This window comes from Pygocentrus nattereri, chromosome 3, assembly GCF_015220715.1.
Source record: "Pygocentrus nattereri isolate fPygNat1 chromosome 3, fPygNat1.pri, whole genome shotgun sequence".
In the NCBI taxonomy this organism is placed as follows: domain Eukaryota; kingdom Metazoa; phylum Chordata; class Actinopteri; order Characiformes; family Serrasalmidae; genus Pygocentrus; species Pygocentrus nattereri.
In genome coordinates this window covers 33854493-33876104 of record NC_051213.1, presented here as the reverse complement: position 1 = coordinate 33876104, position 21612 = coordinate 33854493, and the positions used below count along the sequence as shown (strand labels likewise).

Sequence of the window (21612 nt, the reverse complement as noted above, 5' to 3'; positions counted from 1 at the left end):
ACTAAATACTTTTTTGCCCCACTGTATATATTTGTGTGTGTGTGTGTGTGTGTGTGTATATATATATATATATATATATATATATATATATATATATATATATATATATATATATATATATGTAAATTGAAACAATAGTTATAATGTATTGATTTGAAATAAGAAATTAGGTGATATTTAAGGCAACTTCAAACTATCTTCCGATTTCCATGCCTGAACAGGTTGTAACGCCCTTTTTGCACTTTCCTTCAAACCATTGGCTGATGCATAAAATGAGAGACAGATCATTCACACTTGTGATTAGCCAATGCAAGTTTTGATCGACAGTCCATCTGTCACATAGCCCCGCCTTCACAATAAGACTCCATATCAGAATAAATGTCTTATCAGAATAAAGCTGTGAGTAATCCCTTTTGATGTTCCAAACAACACACGCACACGCACACACACACGCACACACACACACACACACACACACACACACACACACACACACACACACAGCTATTGAGCACAAATATTTGGTGGGCCCCTACATGGCTACCTTTAGGGACCTTTTTAATGATACCACAGTAGGTTTCATGAGGGCTGTGCAGCACCACAGTGGCAGCAAACTAACCACAGTGTTGGGCATGTCACCACTATAAGTACACATTTTTTCAAGACAAAACAATAGCAAGATGACACACATTAATCAGAGCACAGTTTATCACAAACCCAGCAGCTCATGCAACACTTCCCTATAAACCATGGATCTACTCTTCTCCAGAGCATTTACCCCAATGAAGGTGATATAAATTAGAATCAGACAGCTGAAATGTGCATAACAAAGCAAACTTAAAAACCTGATCTGTCAAGCATCACAAGCTAAAGCTGCCACAGCCATTTATATCTTACCTCTGATGACTGTATGTCCAGAAGCAGACAGTCCACAGATCAATACCGACTGGGACAAATCAACTTAAGCATTTAATATTTGGTGTTGGAAACAGGCATCCTCTTCCCTGTCGAAGTATCAGGTCTTGCTTTTCCAGCTCCCCCAGCCATAATGTTTAACATCTTCACATTCAAAGGAACACTTGCTGAAAACAAAAAGCTTGACTGAGGTTATTGTGGGCAGGGTGATTAACCGATTGGAGGAGAGGATGAAGTAGACGTTTTGGAAAGACGTAGAGAGTATCAAGTTTATGATTGGCTGCAAAACAATGAACAATTTTAAACGTGTTTATTTTTTATTTTTTTGCAAAAGTGTGTCAAAAAGCTGTTTATATTTTGTCACAGTTGCTCAAAGGACTCCTGGACACCCCCATAACCGCCCCCTCCCCAACTCCTCCCCTTCCCCCGGATAATCCAGGCTTGACTGTAAACAACTGCTGTAATCATACAGCAATTTTCAATTCAATTCACAACTACAGCGATGTACTGCGATTCTGCATATTTAGCGTATTTTACTGGTGACTCAGCCTGTTTTATTACTGATTTTCTCTAAATGAACTAAAAAGGAAACTAAAAGTAAAATGATACCCAACACTGTCCCATCTCACCTGAACCCATCCACCACAGTGTATATACCCTACATTTATGGCGCATCATCATCATCAACAACAACAACAACAACAACAATAATAACCATGTTTCATGCTATCGTTTTATGAAATAAAACGTTGTTGTTGTTTTTAAATTAATCATTTTCATCATTGTCAATTTATTTGCAGTTATGAATTACTATTATTGTTATTCTTATGATGATGATTATTATTACTGTTGTTTTATGCTATCGTCTTATGAAACCTGTCGTTGTTATCGCTTTGTTTTTTTCTGAGTGGTGATTCGGCATAAGACCACGTGAACTGCTGCACCGTGTTTGTGTGCGCGCGCCGTGTTCCTCCGCCTCTGCCTCCGTCTCTCTCTCTCTCTCTCTCTCTCTCTCTCTCTCTCTCTCTCTCTCTGAGTCTGCAGAATCAGCTGCTCTTCAGCTCCACACCCTCCATCTGCTCCTTCATCTGCTCAGACCTCCATCCTGCAGCCCGCCGTCGACCACCCTACACAGACCGGACTCGACGGTAAGCTGCTGTCGTCGCTCGTGTCTGTGCGGTAGCAGTGCGGACTTCGGGCTGCTGCTCACAGCTCTGCTTACCTCTGATACACTGGCCTGTCTGTAGCCTCGGGGTAGTTTAATGTCTGCTGATGCTAATGTCTCTGCACGGCGGCATAAACCCTGACAGGCCGTGGTCTCTGTTATAGAGCACACATGAGGATGAAGTTCACTGTTTACTTTTCCAGACTGAAATGAAGGCTGGATCCTCGCTCGCTTCATTGTCTGCTCATAACAGCCTCCTCATATAACGCTACGTCAAAAACGGTCCTCCTCTGTTTGCTGTACCACAGGAAAATGAAGAGAGAGATGTTGAACTAATTCTCCTCCTTAGTAATACAAATAATAATACACTGGTATAGTATAATGTAATATAATGTAATATTTAGATTCTAATTGATAGGGAGGGGTATGGCTTATGTGACTCATTTACTGTTTTATGACTCATTAGTATTGATTTGTTTTATGAACAATCATCTCACATCACATCACCATGTGTGTCAAACTGATGCACTTTCTCATGAGGTCACGATTGGACAGTAGGTCATCGTCAGGACGGCTGTTAATTGACCATTTGCAAAATGAAAATAGACTTGCCTTTCAGAATCTTCTCTAAATGCTGCTTCCTCCATCAAGCGAAGGAAAAACTGACAGAACTCCTCAGAACAAATCTGCAGTGAGAACGGAGGTGGCAGTAAATCCATCTGAATTATTAAAGAAATGGTGGGAAGGTGTTACTGAGGAACATATACTACCTGACACACTCCTCTGATCATCTGGAGGACGGGGTTTGTTTTTATTTCAGTCCTGCTGTTGAGAAAGTTTTGGATTAATCTACTTGGAAGACCAGATTTACAGGTCAGTGTCAAAACTGTAGACAGATTTATGCTCTAACTTCATCCCAGTTACTCATCTGCTGAAATTGATAAATGATGATCATGATAAATAACATAGAAGGATTAGCACCAGAAACTGATGAGTTAAAGGGGAACTCCAGTGATTTTTCAGAATTTCTGCATAATCCAGTGATTGTAAATAAGGTTATTCTGAGTGGTTTGCTGTGAAATGCTTTGTTCTAGAGAACTCTACCTATTCTGATTCCTTTACAGTGGTGTTGAGAGGAACCAGGGGTTGCAGTGTCTACAACACCCATCTTATTTACAGTTCAAGACCACCAATGAAGAAGACCTACTTGTCTTTTGCGTTTTAATATGTAAGGCTGATACTGAGAAAATACGGGGTGAAAAATAAAAGTTTTCTTTGGGGACTGTTTTGCTTAACAACACCCTGCATATACCCCTCTGCCATGAATGGATTCTACAGATTGTGTTCTTGGCCAATTCATTATAGGAAAACTACAGTAAAGCAGTGTCTCAGGCATCACACACCGAATTTGTAACCATTTCATGTAGTAACTTTCTTTGAAGCAGCTTTTAAACGCAGACCCGGACATCTGGTTCCTATCCCCGAACTCTGTACGCTTCTTTAAAATGATGTGTTTCACATCAAAATGCCCTGAGTGGCTTCATTTACATGTTATTGATTGAATTGTGTAGAAATTTAGAAATTTCAGAAGTTTCTGACAGCTTGATGATCTGTCAGATTAAACAGGACTGTGCAGCGCTCACATTTGTGATTAAAGCAGTATGTAATAGTATGTAAAGAAAAATATGAATGCACTTTTGCCCCTCTTAGTCTTATAAGACCTGTAAATTTGACATGGCTCTGACAATGCTCCCATGTTAGCTCATCTGAACGAGAGAGCTTCCATCATTAACCACCCAGCCCCCCCCGCCCCCCCAACTGGACATAAAACCCCTTCCAATTTAACGGCGAGCAACTGATATATGTTTTCATTCCTCAAACGTGTCTACACTGGCCATCTTTAACAGACAGTTTATTTTTGGAATAATAAAAAGTTTTTAGTCTGGGAGCACTACAGATGCTACCAGGTAGCCTGTGCTAACATTTTGACAGACGTACTAACAGTAGCTGAGAGAGGTGGGACTTTTGGCCAATGTGCAACAAAGTTCAGTGTGTTTGGTAAAAAAAACCAAAAAAAACCTCACCTGCCTTTCATGTTCTCGTGTAGGTCATTGAACACGTTCGTGGTGCGCTGTATTAAACCAACCTGCTATTCTCTTGGACCTTTCTAGAAAGTGGAGCATTGAAAAGCTGATGAACTAGAAGCTTTCGGCATCATGAACTTCATGCCTCTCCTTGCACTTTCCCTGGTCCTTCACTGCGTAAGAGGTAAATGGTATTTAATCCACTTAGCAAAGGACGGGCAGACATGACAAGCCAGAGCTATTAAACAGAGCCTTCTTTTAAAGCTCTGTTCTTATCCAGAGGCGTAAAGTTTAGCTCTGGTTGACTCTGAGATTGTATATAATACATAGTAGTGCTTTGGTCTCCTGAAGGGTGATTTACACATTTATTTATCTGCACATGAAATGATGTGGAGTCTTTATAAGATCATGTACACTTAAATAATGCATGGCAGTTTTGTTTGTTACATTGATGCATCTGTTACATGATATGAGACATTATGTAGCCCCTGTTGTCATCAATCGTAGCTCATAATTGTCCCTGTTATATTACTTTCTGTATTTCCTCTATATACTCCTGTAAATACATCGGGATTCGCTCAATACAAGGAATTACATAAGTAGCTGTTTGTTAGGAGCAGCACAAGGCTTTAATGGGTTATTCCAATTTTGAAAAAAAAAAGACTAAACCTTTGTTTGTATACCCAAAAAAGAAAAAAACAATGATATATTATTTTTTGTTGAATAGTAAAATGATTTAAGTGATTTTAAATGGACTTTTAATAACATTTTCCAATTTAAGTGACCAAATTCTCATCACTGCATCACGGGAAGACTTATAACTGAATTTGTAAATTATGTTTTTGTTCTTTTCTTTTTAATAACTGTAAATCGTTGTTAGCTGTAAAGCTAATTACTTAAACATATATTGTACAAAATGTAGTATTTTGCAAATATAGCTCATTACCGCAGCCACTGATGTTTTTCTTTTTATAAAGTTCTGTTTTTCGATTCACCTTGTTTAAAAGGACGCATTAAAGAGATTGAACTTTGAATATAAATGTGATTAAAATTCTTTTTTTTTCTTATTAAAAAAAGCAAACAAAAATCGTACAGATCTGTAATGGGAAACAAATTTTTACCTGCGTAATGATTATAACATTCAAATATTTGAGGACATAGTTTGAAGGTGTTTTGTGAGAATGACCGTAAGTCTGGAGACTAAATGGGAGTGCTTTCCAAATTACCCCCCGTGATTGCCATTTCTTGTGCCGTAGATGTAATGGCAGGGCAGTGCTGGCAGAGGGCTTCATACTCGGAGACGGTGGTGTCTCCTGAGCTGAGGAGCAGCAGCATCCTGCGGGTCCCGGAGGTGCTCACTCTGACCCAGTGTGCTGCGGCCTGCTGCGATCTCCCAGGCTGCGACCTGGCCTGGTTCTTTGAGAGACGCTGCTATGTTCTCAGTTGCCAGCACAAAGAGAACTGTCAACCAAAAAAGAGGCCTGGCACGGACTCCCTGCTGGCCTTTCTGCAACGGGGACCTCCACAGACGCTGGTGCTGCAGTCCCTGGTACGGGGTGAACCTTACCCCAGCCACTGGCGTCCGCTCCCCAGACACAGAGGCCCAGAAGACCCTCTGAAGGACCTGGCTTTGCTAGGGGGCATTCAGGATTTGGATAATTCTGCAATGGAATATGCAGACAGCTACAGGACTTTAGAGGACAGAGGAAGAGAAGCAGACCTCAGTGAGGAGAAGTCCAGCTCAAATGTAGAACATGAAGAAAGTCCAGGACTACCTGATTGGCCTGCTCTGCAGGAAAGAGATGGATTTAACCTATCGGAAACAGAAGGTGGTAAAGGAAAACTGTCTCAGCTAGATGCCTCTGAAGACAGCCAGGTCACACCCAGCTCCCCTCCTGCAGCGATGAATGGAAGCACAACGTCTCCCAGTGCAGCCCAGCCTTCCTGGAGGCCCTCAGACAGTTTGCCCACAATGAAGGTAAGAGGTACTAATGTTATTTATCAGTTTAAAATGGGCTACTAAACCTTTACAGTAGTTCCCCAATAAGTGTTGATATTTTTACTCTTAACAGTTAAAGCCCCAGGGAACATAAATCTTTTCAGGGTGCACCCCTTTTTGAGGGTTAAAAATATACTGCCACCTCACTCCCACCACCCCACACACCTTGTATGTAGCATACACTGTACAGAAGTTACAGAATGGTAATCAAATAGTGTGTCTAGTCACTTAATAAGATGACTGGCCTACATTCATTAGAAAGCAGTTAAACATAAATCTTCAGCCCTGCATACAAAACACTGGGCTAAAGCATGAAACATTTTTCTTACCTCTGATGATGTGAAAGTAGATGTTTAATATTTCTGCTTGGAACCATTTAAGCTATTTTAGTAAAAGAGGAATACAGATGGGTCATTCTACAGAAACGGACACTTTTCTATCTATCCATAGGTGTCACTGGTGTTACCGATCATCAAATGTCATTGGTGTTACATTTTTGATGAAAAATGCATTTTACAAAATGAGTGCTACAGAGCATCAAACCATATGCTGGCAATCATGGAATATCCACTATATCCACTAAATATGTACTTTAATCCATTGGTATTCTATTTTTCACAATTCCTTAAGAAAAAATTATGTCATACCAGCGACTTCAGCTAAAAGCTTTAAATGAGAAAATTTCTGATAACTGAAAAGATACAGTGGACTTACCATGTGCTTTTTTCATAGATTCTTCAGAAAACAGGTAAAATGAAGTCGAGTGATGTCATCAATGTGATGTTTATTTCAAAATAAGACAATATGTGTTACACTGTAACACCAGATGACTCCTAGGGACCACAACTTTCATTATATATTTTAGAATATTTATTTGGCACTTGTTTTCTTTATGTGATTTATTTTATATATTCCATAGTAATGTATAGATTATTACAGTTAAAATTCACAATATGGCCTCACCCTTTATACATGACTGTGGGGACGAGCACTTCTGTGGTGCTTGGAATTCTAGATAATTGATTTAAAAACCGATATTGCTGAATTGATTGCTGAAAAAGGTGTAATTGTTAAAATCGCTTATTGTTTTGGTTTAAAATATAAATAATTTGTGCCCCTAACATTGGCCTTGGAACACTCTGAGCCAGGCTCATCCTCTCACCATATATGGAGCTTCAAATTAACATATATCAGAAAGGCTGGCATGCTGCTGAAGAATTCAGGTCTGGAGGCACTGGCTGATAGCAGTGGTTGCTAAGCAGTGACTGGTAGGCTGGTAGAGAAAATGCAGTTGGGATCACTCAGTTGGCCTAACTCACATTCAGGAATGATTTGAAGCGTGTTAGGATTGATTTTGGTCGGCCACAATACAAAGACAAAACTCATTAAAAATTCTCTACTCAATATAGTAAATGACTGTCATCTCATGTCCCACTGGCAGGACAGAGTTTAGGTGTTTCTGAAGGAAGGCTAAGCCCATTGATGCCCTCTGGTGATGTTTGGCCTGCCCTCCCAAATATATTAAATATTTATCAAAACTTTGTCTTTTTGCTTTACATCTGAGCACCCTGCCTGGCAAACTCTAACATAGCATGCATAGTTTTCAGTCATAATTACATAACTATCTATGAATGTGGGTTATCTGGGCGTGGAACCTCAGCATTAGTAGGTTCATACACGCAAAATCAGCATTAGTAGGTTCATAAACGTAGGCTTGAACAATCCTGATTTTCCAGTCTTGCACCTTTCTGTTTAGTTCTGACATAGTCATGTTGCGCGCTGGAAGTCTTGGCCAGAGGCATGTCAATCAAGCATGCATATTACATTAGCAGGGCCACACCCATATAGTTCTCAGACAGGTCTGATCCACGAATTCCTGTATTTGAGCATTATACAAAATTCCTGTATTTGAGCAGTATACAAAATTCCTGTAGTTGAGCAACACACACACACACACACACACACACACACACACACACACACACACACACACACACACACACATATATAGATATAAAATGTATACACTAACATTCAGTATCAATTTTATGTTATAAGAATTTGCAGAAATGTGTTTGTTGCCCTGAAGCAACATTGTGTGACAGTGGAATTGATTTAACCAGTCGTAGGCCAGGTGCCAGGTCTCACCACTTCAGGGTTGTACCCATCAGATGAAAATGTTTAGCCATAAAACAGCTGTTTTCACATTATATCCTCTGGGATTTCCATTTCTATTTAAAGAAGTAATCCAAGTAGAGGGTTTACATCAACAAATAGATTTTTCCTTAGCAGATCTACATTTTGATTGGACTTTAAGTTGGACCTGGAAAGGTAGATTTGAAGGAAGAGGGTTGCCATAAGGAAATGTGAAGGAAATGCAGTTTCACGCCTCTTTGTGTATCACTGCTCTGAGCTAATGTGCTGACTCAGTTGTTCTGTCATTTTGCTTGCTCCTTAAGGAGGTAGAAATAACAAAAGATCAATATTTCCCCTCAGAGCTGATGACTTAGAGCAATAATGTAAACCCTCATAATAATGTGAGCCTTTTTGTCTGCAGGATGTCCTTTGGTTCATTGTGGAGCTGAAATTGGCTGACAATGTCAGTTTAAACATGACGAGCTTTCTCTCTTTCAGGATGATGAAGACCAGTTTAATATCTCCTTCACAAGCATGGAGCCAACAGCTGTACTGCAGCTTCTCAGTGCAGATCCATCCAAATTTAGCCCAATCAGCAGCTCTTTTCCCTCTCAGCCTGACCTGAGCACCACACCCCAGATCACCTCTCCACAACCAGGTAGCCTAATCCTGTAAACATATTGCATAGCTGCATAGCTGCATACTACATATAGAGCTGCACAATATAAGGCCAGTGTTGTAATATAAGGCCAGTGTTGCAGTTGTTATTGCAACGCTGGCCTTCGTAATAGTGATATTACAGAAGGAGGCAATATGCAAATGGAACTCTTAAATGGGACCACGTAAGGCATTTTCCACTGCTCATTCAAATACAAGAACTGACCCATATTTCAGTTACTAGTTTACCTGCTTGAGAGACAACAGGAACAGTCAAAGTGACGACAGTAAAATGGACTTCCAATGCTAATGTTAAAATTAGTTATGTAACTATTACTATTACTAGTTATGTAACTTTTACTTAGTTACACGTAGTAGTACTTGCTCATGTAATAGTGTTCGGATTCGGATAGTGAGCTCAAGCTCAAACAAATACTTTTTGTTGTTTATTGCCATGGCATGTGTTATAGTATGGTTTCTGCTTTCTTTTATATACATATTTGCATTTACATATATACATTGTGCATCATTAAATGTAATGCAGCTCACATCTTTAACCACATCAGATCAGGGGTTCACTACTGTGATCTGCCAAGCTCATCACAATCAAAATATCTTGAAATGACAAAAAGACCTTTTATCCGTGCTCTGCAGCCCTACTGTTTCTCATATAACCCTATTCACAAACTGTTTCTATATCTTTCAGTGCAAGCTCTGATTGTGTCAATTGGAAACATTGGCGAAGTAACACTACCCGAGAAAGCTGTAGAACTAACTGCCTCAGTTGGTTCAGAGAGTCAAGCTGGTATGCTGAAAATGTGCAGTAATTTAATTCCTTATTTCAATGGGAATTTGAACAAGTCTGAAGACATAATGTTCATATAATGTTCAATGTTTCTTGCTTATTCAGAGACCCCTTACAAATATGAATGGAGTTTGGTTGGTGCGCCGAATGGACAGCAGGCCGCAATGGAGGGAGAACACAGCAGTACTGTGAGGATCTCTGAGGTGAATTCTCACTGGACTTCCGCATGCAGCATTTCATTCAAATCTGATGGGAATGTTTGCTCTTTTGACCTTAAAGCCCCTCTATTTATTTTGTGCTTGTTTAGCTGTCTGCAGGTGTATATGTTGTCAGAGTCAGTGTGGTAGGGAAGCAGGCCTATGGGGAAGGTGTAGTAAACTTCACAGTGCACCCAGGTAAGTAGGCTTTAGTACAAGGCAGTGTTTTATTTATTCCATTAAAATACATGACAGTACCAGTTGCACACAGCTGAATCTTTCTCATTCTGCAGAAGTGAACCCGAATATTCCTCCCAAATCAATTGCTGTGCCTAAGCACCAGGATGTGTCTCTCTCTGCTGGATCCATCATCTTCATTAATGGCAGTCGTAGGTTCCTCTTTTGTGTTCATTAAATGAAAGAACTAAAACTGCCCCAATTAATCAAATACATTTTATTTTGGACCATAATTAAATAGATTTTACCTTCTTGATGAATTGGCTCCATTTCTATACACATCTATGTATTTTTATATTAGAATTTTCTACATCATTTCAATACACCAGCTGTCCTTCACAACGCATGGACCAATAGAAATGCTCTAAAATCACTTACAATAAAATCTCTTTACAATGACTTACACTGAAAAGTAAAAATGTAAGATTGTTAGTATATATATGTATATATATATATATATCACTGCTGTTGGAAGAAAATCTTGTATCTTAATTTTTGTCATTTTTTAGTTTATGACATAGTTTGTAAGTACCTGTTGTCCTTTACATTGTGTGTAAATGTCGTGATGAATGGACCAAAAAAATGGCCCAAAATGACTTGGACAGACATCTGTTTCCATTGACTTACATTAAAAGTAAGGTATGTTTTTTCCTTCTCCTGTAAAGTTAACATTTTGGAGATACAAAGTTTTCATCCGACAACAGCGATATATACCTACACCTCTTCATCATTGAATTCAGGTTTCATGCAGCCCCATTGCTACAGGTGTCTGGGCTGCCTTAAAACACTGATTCTTGTTTCATTAACTAACATTAACTCTTGATATGGTATCTGGTGCTTTTATATGCTTTCATTCTTCTTCCAGAGAGCTCAGATGATACAGGTGTAGTGAGTTACCTGTGGGAGCAGGTAGATGGACCTGTATGGGAGAGTGATGTCCCCATGGACACACCTGTACTCCGCTTGCAGGATACTCCTCCTGGAGAATACACCTTCAGGTACAACCAAAGAAATGCTGTTCTCATCAATACAGAGTCCTTTACAGACACAAGCAGAAAGTGATCTCCTCAGGGTCTTCAACAGCATTTGCATGCTCACATCATGGCTTATTATTCAGCAGTTGCATAGAAACCAGCGCAAATGACTGAGGAGTGAGGAATGGAAGTCTGACAGTTTCATGACGGCTAACCCTGAGAAGTCGCAGTTGTTGCTAGTGCATGATAGGAGAGCTTCTGTCAGTATGGATTCTAAACTTTCAGTTGATACATTTGTGTTTGGAAGTAGGAGAATTTTTTGTTATGACCTGAATTCTGAATTCTTTTGTTACAACAAACCTGCCTCACCATAAGAAGCATTTTCAGAAATGAAATATGTATTGTATTGTTTTGTAAGCACATAGATATAAAACAAAATACGTATTTATTTATTTTTTTAGGCCTACCTGGAATTTGGTCAGGGAGTGACTTTTATGTACTATTTTTATTTCTCACTATCTCAAATATAATTTAGTTATTTTTCTAATTACACAGCAAAAACGAAATTCTGCTTGGTACACATCCAGTCAGAAACACATTATTTTAATCATAATGTATTGCCTCTCTAATGTCATTGCAGTACCAAGCAACTTCATGGAACTTTGCATTAAATGTCCATATCATGCAGCCTTACTCTTTTTTCATTAACAGAAAGCTCATTTCTTTATATATCCTGTTATTCAACTCTTGACATCAAACCAAAAGTCAGTGCAAATCCCAGCCTGTCAATACAGAATGTAAATATAGTTCATTTTGTAGCTCACTATGTAATTAAATAATAATAATTACATAATTACATTTGAACATTATAGCAAAATGAAGGTAATCGCTCAACTTCTAAGGTTTAACAGCTTAAGGTTTAAATTCTTCAGTTACCTGCTGTCTTGTGGTCCCTCTTCCACACTGCACTGTCTCAGAGATGTTTAAACAGTGACTTTACTCTCTGGTAAATGATTCTTCCTTAGAGACTGGTTTAATTTGGGTTGGCCTGATTAGCTCACAGGCCCTCAGTGCTCTGTCCTGATTTGTGTCGTCCTGATTCAGGCTGACGGTGGCTGATTCTGAAGGGCTGACTGACTCCACTACAGCCACAGTGACAGTCAGCAGTTCAAAGGATGACCCCCCAGTGGCTAAAGCAGGCTCTGACCAGGTCATCAGGCTGCCCCTAAATCACCTCACTGTGTCGGCCAACCAGAGCACAGATGACCACGCCATCACCAGCTACCTGTGGAGCCTTCATTCCAGCAGCTCAGCCAAAGCTGCAACCATGCAGGTGATGAATGATATCAGTTTAGAATAGGAACAGCACTTCTGATATAGATAAAAGTCTAAGTACTCAACAAGAATAGCATGAAAAGAAACTACACCTAAGTGAAAGTGTTCTCTGGCTATTCCACACCATTTAACCCTTTAAGCTCATTTGCATGCCCACATCATAAGGAACAGAGTCTGAACCCCTGACAGTTTCATGAAGGTTAACCCTGAGAAGCTGCAGCTATCACTAGCACATGATAGAATTCAATAAAAACATGGTGTGATTTTTTTTGTTGTTGGTAGCTTAGGGGCTAGTGAAGGTCATAAGCCTGCCTCTATATTGTCTTGGCCAATCAGAGCACAGATGACCCCTCGATCACTAGAAATTAGGGTTGGGTGGTATTACTTTTTTTATTACCCTCAAACTGACTCCAGAGATTACTGTAATACAGTATTACTGGGGTTGGGTGAGTGATGTAAGAAACATTGATGCTGCCTTATTGCTGTCTATAAGGTCTCTTTTGGTCATCTTAGGGTATAAGATCTCCGGCTCTGCAGCTGTCTGACCTCCATGAGGGTCAGTACTCTTTTCAGCTCACTGTCACAGACTCCAGTGGCCAGCAGGACTCAGATACTGTCTTAGTCACTGTGCTTCCTGGTAAATATGCACTAATATTACTAAGTTTTAAAGTTTCCTTCATAACTGTAATCATGCATTTCATTGTTGTTGTCATAACAAAACTTTGTATTTCTGATATTTCTAAACAAGTCAAATCCTTAAAGCGGAATTCCACCCATTTTCTTAACTCCTGTTAGATGTAAACAAAGTCAGTGGTTTGATGTAAGATGCTGAACTGTAGAAAAACTTATTGACTTGGATTTCTTTACAATGGTAGTGATAGAAACCAGGAGTCACAATGTTTGTAACACAAATATAGCTGTTTTATTTATTTTAATTTCATTTGATTTTTTTTTAAGTAAAGTTCCTTTGGAGTCTGTTTTCCCTCACAGCGCCCTGTATGTACCTCTTCACTATGAATAGGTTTTAAAAATTGTATTTTAGGCCAAAAGCTTCTCCCAAAACTGGTAAAACAGTGTGTCTGGCATCAAGCAGTATTTATAACCATTTTTCTGCAATAACGTTCTGTAAAGGGGCTTTTAGAGGCATCAAGTTCTTCAGACGTCTGATTCATATCACCATTAATTCCCAAGAATGGAGTTTTTCACATCAAAGCACTAAAAATAATGTTTACAGGTTAATGACTAACTTGTGCAGAATTTTTGAAAAATCAGTGGAATTCCCCTTTAACTTTAAAGTACATGTTGGCCCATTTTTGTCAAGTTTTCAAAGAATTGAGAGATTATCTTGCAGGCATGAAAATAACGGTTCAAACCGTATTGTGTCACAGAGAACAAAGCTCCTGTAGCTGTAGCAGGACCAGACAGACAGTTGCTTCTCCCAACCAGTAGCATCATACTGAATGCTACTGACAGCACAGATGACCAGGCTATTACCAGCTACCAGTGGGAAATCCTCAGGTACCGGCCTTCCAGTCTGTCAGCATACTCTGATGTAATGCCTAGTCAGACATTGCAGGTGCCCCACTGTCCTAAAAATGAACATTCCTTGAATAAAATTACAGTACAACCCTTTAATTGGTAGACAGCATTTACACTATATGCAGTTTTTTAAGCCTTTAAAATCCCAGGATTATTACATACTAACTCTAGGGACTTCAACTCAAACTGGTGAAGCCATTCTTAGCCTATAGAATTGTGTAATAAAAATGCTTTTAAAGGGTTAAAGGTCACATATCAGGGAAAACTGATTTTTTTTGTTGCTTTTTTGAAAAGTTTGAAATAATATGTAAACATAAGGTTGAAAAATTTACCATTCACCCCTCAGTCCATACAGTCCACATGTGGAAACTAAGCCCAAAACAGCCCATTTTGAATTGAAATGAGTTGTAATGTTGCATGAACCATCACATGGACACATAACCACAGGTTAACCCCACCCATTTATGCTGGTTAGTACACAAAGCAACTAATTACAGTAGAGCTTATTTACATATTCCTTTCTTAAAGGCACAGTAACAAGAACAGCCTGATTAATTCTAATACATAAGGAGAGGTTAGAAAATGTTTTTGGTACATAAAAAGATACTAATATTATAAGTGGACCTCAGAAAAATGTAGAATCTGGGCCTTTTTAAACTGAAAAGGTTTGTCACACTCACACATCGCCTGTAAAAAAATGGATGCTTAAAGAGAAGTGAAAGGTTCTTTGGGGAACTACTTCAAAAAAGCCCTTTAAAAAGCCTCACATATTTTAATGAGAGCAGTGAGTTAAGTTACAAAGAGCATGGTAAATATAACACGTTGTGCTTCAGTATTGGAGCAATGTTACAGAAAGTCTGTATTAATACAGTTCCAGCATTAGATATGCATCCGCAGTGATTCCTGACTAGGGTTTTAAATCAAGCTCTTCAGGATTCACTTCGTTACATGGCAGAATTCAGAGAAATTCAGTTCTTTGCTGCAACTAATTTTCCTTGTCTGATTGCAAAGTGGCCCTCCAGGCTCAAAGATAAAGGATGCAAACAAGGCCATTGCCATGGTGACAGGCCTCCGAGCTGGAAGTCACAAGTTCAAGCTGACAGTGCAGGACCAGCAGGGGGCATCAGACAGCACTGTGCTCACCGTCACAGTCCAGGAGGGTGAGAGGATGCTGCTGTCTTCACATTACTAAATAACCTGCTTATCATCAGAGCGAAGATGTCCTGCTGTTGTAAATAAAATAATACATTTCACACTTTCACACTCAGTGTTTGTTTCCTCCCAGCTAAAAGCCTGCCTCTAATAGCCCATGCCAGTGGAAGCCATACGCTGACCTTACCCAACAACTCTCTGGTCCTGAGGGGATCAGTGTCCAACTGTGGCTCTGCTAATGTGTCTTTCATGTGGGTCAGAGATGAACAGAGTCCAGCTGCTGGGGTGAGTGCTCCTTTGAAATTACTCTTTTTTTAGTATTTAAAAGTCATTCCCTAACATTTCTCTCACTTCCTCTATCACTCTGCCTCACTCTGTCCTGGAAACAGGACGTTCTCTATGGTTCGGATCATCAGGCCTCACTCTATCTGGCCAATCTGGTAGAGGGCACTTACCTGTTCCGACTGAGGGTTACTGACACTCAGGGCCGCTCCAGCACGGCAACAGCCACTGTGGAAGTGCGTCCTGGTAGGGCCCTTCTTATCTTGCATGTCTTTGAAGAAACTGTTTACCGGCTGCAGACCTGAGTGCAAGTTTATCTACATTTAAAGTAGATGTAAAGAGCCTATATAGAGAAGAAAAATGAGCTTTTTGAAATAATAAAGTTTAGTCATACCATCCATATGCGGAAACTAAGCTGCAAAAGCTTAGTTTCATGGATGTGGTGTCACATATTAGAATTAGACTGACTGTTCAGAGAGAAGCAATTAGAGTTGGAAGCTGAAAGTAAAAATAAATGATTTTATTTTTAAAATTTAAGAAAAATTTCAGAGCGCTACAATGAGATGAGATGTGAAATGTAGATGGCTGGAAAGAGCTTACAAAGTTGTGCGTGTTTACGCTATAGTCAGGATGGTGTGCGTATGTGTGTGTACAGACCTACGTGAGCGGGAGGAGGTGGAGATGGAGTTGCAGGTGGCTGTAGCTCAGGTCAGTCAGCAGCAGAAGGACACAGTGGTCAGACAGATGGCTGCACTGCTGCACGTGCTGGACACAGACATCGCTCTGAAAGGTCTGCACGGCCAGTCTGATATCAGGTAGTGTGGACAAAATCTGCTTTGTTTGTTTCCTCATCTGGTTCTTTTATTCTTTATTTTTCCCCAATTTTCTCCCCAGTGTTCTCAGTCCTCCACCCAATCATGTCCGGATACAGCAGAATATATAGAATACAAGAATATTGCTATACAGAGATATCCTCTATGTACAACCATGTGCAGAAGTTTGCACACACCTGGTTAAATGACATGCTTTGTTAAAACACATCCAGTACAAAGAATCAACTTGATTATGCTATTTTATGCACTTTTTAGTGGCTAGTTTCTATGTATTTAAAAATAACATAAAATGTGTGACTTTTAAACTTCTTTTAACGTTTAACTTTTGCACAGGACATGTGTTATGTATTATTTTCTTTCCAATATGTTAAGCACAGCAAATGAAGTAAAATGTGCTGCAGAAGTGTGTTGAGGATACGTTAAAGCTGAACTACAACCCCAATGATGATTTGCAAATCCTTTTCAACCAATATTCAGTTGAATACACTACAAAGACGAGATATTTAATGTTCATATGAATAAACTTTGTTTTTTGCAAATATTCACTCATTTTGAATTTGATGCCTGCAACATGCTCCAAAGAAGTTGGGACAGGGGCATGTTTACCACTGTATTACATCACCTTTCCTTTTAACAACACTCAATAAGCATTTGGGAACTGAGGACACTAATTGTTGAAGCTTTGTAGGTGGAATTCTTTCCCATTCTTGCTTGATGTACAACTTCAGTTGCTCAACAGTCCGGGGTCTCCGTTGTCGTATTTTGCACTTCATAATGCACCACACATTTTCAATGGGAGACAGGTCTGGACTGCAAGCAGGCCAGTCTAGTACCCGCACTCTTTTACTATGAAGCCACGCTGTTGTAACACGTGGAGAATGTGGCTTGGCGTTGTTGTGCTGAAATAAGCAGGACGTCCCTGAAAAAGACGTTGCTTGGATGGCAGCATATGTTGCTCCAAAACCTGTATGTACCTTTCAGCATTAATGTTGCCTTCACAGATGTGCAAGTTACCCATGCCATGGGCACTAACACACCCCCACACCATCAGAGATGCTGGCTTTAGAACTTTGCGCTGATAACAATCCGGACAGTCCTTTTCCTCTTTGGCCCACAGGACACGACGTCCATGATTTCCAAAACCAATTTGAAATGTGGACTCGTCAGATCTTTTTACCTTGCACTTGTAGATGGAGCGATGAACTGTGTTCACTGACAGTGGTTTTCTGAAGTGTTCCTGAGCCCATGTGGTTAATATCCATTACAGAATGATGTCGGTTTTTAATGCAGTGCCGCCTGAGGGATCGAAGGTCACGGGCATTCAATGTTGGTTTTCTGCCTTGCTGCTTACTTGCAGAGATTTCTCCAGATTCTCTGAATCTTTTAATGATATTATGGACTGTAGATGATGAAATCCCTAAATTCCTTGCAATTGCACGTTGAGAAACGTTGTTCTTAAACTGTTGAACTATTTGCTCACGCAGTTGTTCACAAAGTGGTGAACCTCACTCCATCCTTGCTTGTGAACAACTGAGCCTTTCAGGGATGCCGGCTTTATACCCAATCATGACACTCACCTGTTTCCAATTAACCTGTTCACCTGTGGAATGTTTCAAATAGGTTTTTTTGAGCATTCCTCAACTTTCCCAGTCTTTTGTTGCCCCTGTCCCAAATTCTTTGGAATGTGTTGCAGGCATCAAATTCAAAATGAGTGAATATTTGCAAAAACAATAAAGTTTATTCGTTTGAACATTAAATATCTCGTCTTTGTAGTGTATTCAATTGAATATAGGTTGAAAAGGATTTGCAAATCATGTATTCTGTGTTTACTTATGTTTTACACATCTCAAGTTCATTGGAATTGGGGTTGTATGTAGGATTTTTTTATTTGAAAAACTTGCTAAAATATGGCATGTGTGTGCACTGGTGTGAGTCTCCCTAGAAAACCTGAAATAATTTAGAAGTCAGAGGCTTGAATTTGCGGGAGTTTTTTGGACCACATTATACATTTTTACATATTCACATCACACACACAGACTCAAAAAGAAGCTTAATTTATTTATATAGTGCAGCTTTTTGTTTTCACCAAATCAGCAATATGTATAATTTGACTAAGGGTGTTAAAACATTTGCATACCACTAACAGCTTATAAGCTTACATTTTGTGTCTGTGTGCTTGTATGTGAACAGCACAGTGTTCAGGTTCTCAGTTCAGGGTCCTGACGGAACGATCCCTGGCCCAAAACTGGCCCGTCTCCTGAGGTATCAGCTGCTGAAGGAGAAAACGGATTTCCTGCTTTTTAAGGTTCTCAGAGTGGACACAGTCAGTGAGTGGCATGGATTTCATCACATTTGGGTTTAAAAACATAGCGGACGGGCCATATTCTGTCTGACCTTCATTACAGCCACATTCTCACATAGATCACCTTCTTTGTTGTGTTCTGTGGTGTGAAATCTGTCTAGTGTGTTTGCTACTGTGTTCCGGCCGTGGTCAGTGTGATCCCGTCACTAGAAGCTGTTCTTGTGATCCTCTGTGGATGGAGAACCCCTTTCGACGCTTCCTTGATGACAGTGAGAGTAACTGTGGTGAGTAGCTTATCGATGCATCAAAGTAATATCATTGAACTAGTGATTGTCTGACTAGGGTCTTAGTTGACTTAAGCTTACCCTTATTAAAACATGGTTCAGCCTACTCACGACAGGTGTACAAACTTAGATGGCTGCACTGACTGGAGTTTTAGGGACATTTTGTGCTGCTTTCTGCAGCATCACACATGTGATGACAGCTTGATGACAGTTGATGTCTTGATTTTGCTAGCAGTTGCAACAATACTGAAATGTTGAGGTGCTGCAACCCCCATGTCATAAGACTTTGGCAAAGTCCCCCTTTGATTGGTTAAAGTTTGACCCCAGAGTAGTTTGGATCTGTGCATATCAATGTTAGCATAGTAAAATGTATCAGCATGTGGAATTGGAGATGTGCTACTGTGTCTTCTGTCACTGTATATAAGAAGCACTGTGCTGCCTTTATTGTTGGAAGCACTGTGATAGTTTCTGAGCAAGCGTGTACACATTAAGAATAGATCACTGACAGCTTATTCATCATTTGTTTCAGCAGAGAAACAATGAAGTGACCAAATTAAAGTCTGTGAATTTTCAGCTTTGTAAGGTCATATGTTTTGGATATGGAAAACCATAGAAAAACAACAGTGAGGTGCGTTATTTAGGAAGAGTTCATTAAAAAGTATTATTAAGCATTTTTAGTATTAAAAGGCAGAATGATGAGGTGTAAATTAATTAGAATGAGGAGATTCATTAAGAATGGATTTAGAGCAACAAGCTATGGACTCACGTTCTTGACCTCTCGCTCTCCTGCAGACTGGAGTGTGCTGTATGTCACAATCTGCTGCATTGTAGTGGTCATTTTTCTCGTGTCTACAAGCTGGGCCTGGTGTAAAAGGTGATACTGACCTTATTACTTACCCAACATAAAAATGCAGGACAGCAATGTTATTGAAACTTTTAACTAACAGTCACTGTTTTGCATAGAAAATTAAAGTTCTGTTATTTTCAGAGGGAGACGTACAAAAGTAAGGAAGAAAACCAAGTACACGATACTGGACAACGTAGATGAACAAGAGAGAATGGAACTGCGACCAAAATACAGTGAGTCAGTGAGCTTGAACCTGGTTATTTGGAAAGCATGCAAGAAAGAAAAAAAATGGGGGGGAAAAAAAGGCATTCTTGTTTCTTCCAGACATCAAACACAGGAGCACCGAGCACAACTCCAGCCTGATGATGTCAGAGTCCGAATTTGACAGCGAGCAGGACACTATCTTCAGTTACGAAAGGACGGACAGGGCCAGAAACCGAGTGAACGGAGCCATGACCAACGGAGACGCCTACAGTCTGCGCCCTGTGGATGGCTGAGACTCGTCTTTTCTGAAAAGATAGCTGTATGAGTGTGCTTTACAGTCACAGCAGGGAATCACAGAGAGTTTACACAGACTGAATGTATCTGATCTGAGGCTTTTTGAATGTAAATAGTTTTGTTTATTATGCACTTCCTACTGTTTGCTGGCTGCTATTGTCCTCTTAATTTTACCCCTGCCTATTAATAATCATTTTTTTCAGGTATTTGAACGTCTGTATTGGCTTTCAAAAGCGTCCCACTGCTGACCAACATCTGTTCTTTGACACTAATTGCCCTATGACAATAATGACAATCCAGTTTTATTACTAATTGAACTCTCCCTCAGTTAGACTGTTCTAAATGAACGATACGGTGAAAAATCAAACGTATGCCATTTAACCTTCAGCCTAAGTGAAGTCAAGAAACGTTTGGGGTCTGAACTTTGCTTCATTTGTTTTGCACTGGAACTACGATGCTAAAGTAGCTAACAAGTAATGTCTTTGTCAACCAAAACCTTCTATTGCAGTAGCACTGCAGCTCATTTTTCACTGAACCCTTCCTTAAATTACTAATCGTATTATTCATAAAATGAAAGAAATGTGCAAATGTTATGTGACGCCACGTTTAAACAAGCCGGGATTTACAATTGTATATCAATCAATAGTGTAAAAAATAAACAATAAGAGGCCCACACTGAGTGATGATACATGATGAAAATTTGACGTCACATTATGGACAATTTTATATTGCAATTATAGAAATTCTTATTAAAGGAACAGAAAAAATGTATTACCCCAGATGCAGTCAATAAGCCTGATGCTTGATATCTGATGTGCACTTCTTCAGTTTACAAAAGGTAGATGGGAACAACGGGCAAAAACCACATCAATGAGTGAGTGAACATGCACTCAATAATAAGATCATAATCAGATTTCTGTAGTTATCTTATGATTCAAACGGTCCAGTAAATAGTAGATTCCAATTTCTTAGATCGGAGTAAGGTTTAAAAATCAGATTAAGAAATCCGATAAAAAGCTGGGTCTGATCTCAGTAATCGGATTTCTTAGTGCATGTGACGTCTTACTCTGATTTCTTTTGGATTTCTCTGCGCATGTGTGAAAACAGATCTCAGTACCGGACATAAGCAACCGGTGTTGCCTCAAAATGGCTAAAATGGCAAAAACACTTTTGGAGCATTGCTGAAACCAAGTACATGCTTGTCGGATGAGCAAATATTCAAATATTCTTCATCTTTTAGATGCTGCATGTTCATATTTTCAGGTAAAGTGGAGCGATGTTTAAAAAAAGCTTCAGCGTGAAGTTTAAGCTTTACATTACATTTACGTCACGTCTGCTTCTGTGAGTTTATTGCCTGGTTGCAAAGTAGAA

The 21612-nt window shown here is 39.6% G+C and overlaps 1 protein-coding gene across 1 annotated transcript; it reads left to right on the top strand.

Moving 5' to 3' along the window:
• Positions 1-1904: 1904 nt before the first annotated feature.
• On the top strand, positions 1905-21086 carry kiaa0319 (KIAA0319 ortholog). The gene is made up of 21 exons (XM_017714392.2): positions 1905-2063; positions 4252-4348; positions 5421-6142; positions 8798-8957; positions 9663-9761; positions 9867-9964; positions 10069-10156; positions 10252-10347; positions 11061-11193; positions 12274-12502; positions 13018-13141; positions 13893-14022; positions 15055-15203; positions 15329-15480; positions 15585-15723; positions 16133-16292; positions 18501-18637; positions 18774-18896; positions 19689-19770; positions 19885-19976; positions 20068-21086. Exons 2-21 carry the CDS (start codon positions 4297-4299, stop codon positions 20238-20240), a joined length of 3138 nt encoding a protein of 1045 aa, XP_017569881.2. The 5' UTR covers positions 1905-2063; positions 4252-4296; the 3' UTR covers positions 20241-21086.
• Positions 21087-21612: the final 526 nt, after the last annotated feature.

Coding starts and splice junctions, on each gene's coding strand:
- kiaa0319 (XM_017714392.2), top strand. CDS start 4,297: ATGAACTTCATGCCTCTCCTTGCACTTTCCCTGGTCCTTCACTGCGTA. Junction 9,965..10,068: donor GTACTGTGAGGATCTCTGAG/GTGAATTCTCAC, acceptor GTGCTTGTTTAG/CTGTCTGCAGGTGTATATGT. Junction 16,293..18,500: donor CACGGCCAGTCTGATATCAG/GTAGTGTGGACA, acceptor GTATGTGAACAG/CACAGTGTTCAGGTTCTCAG.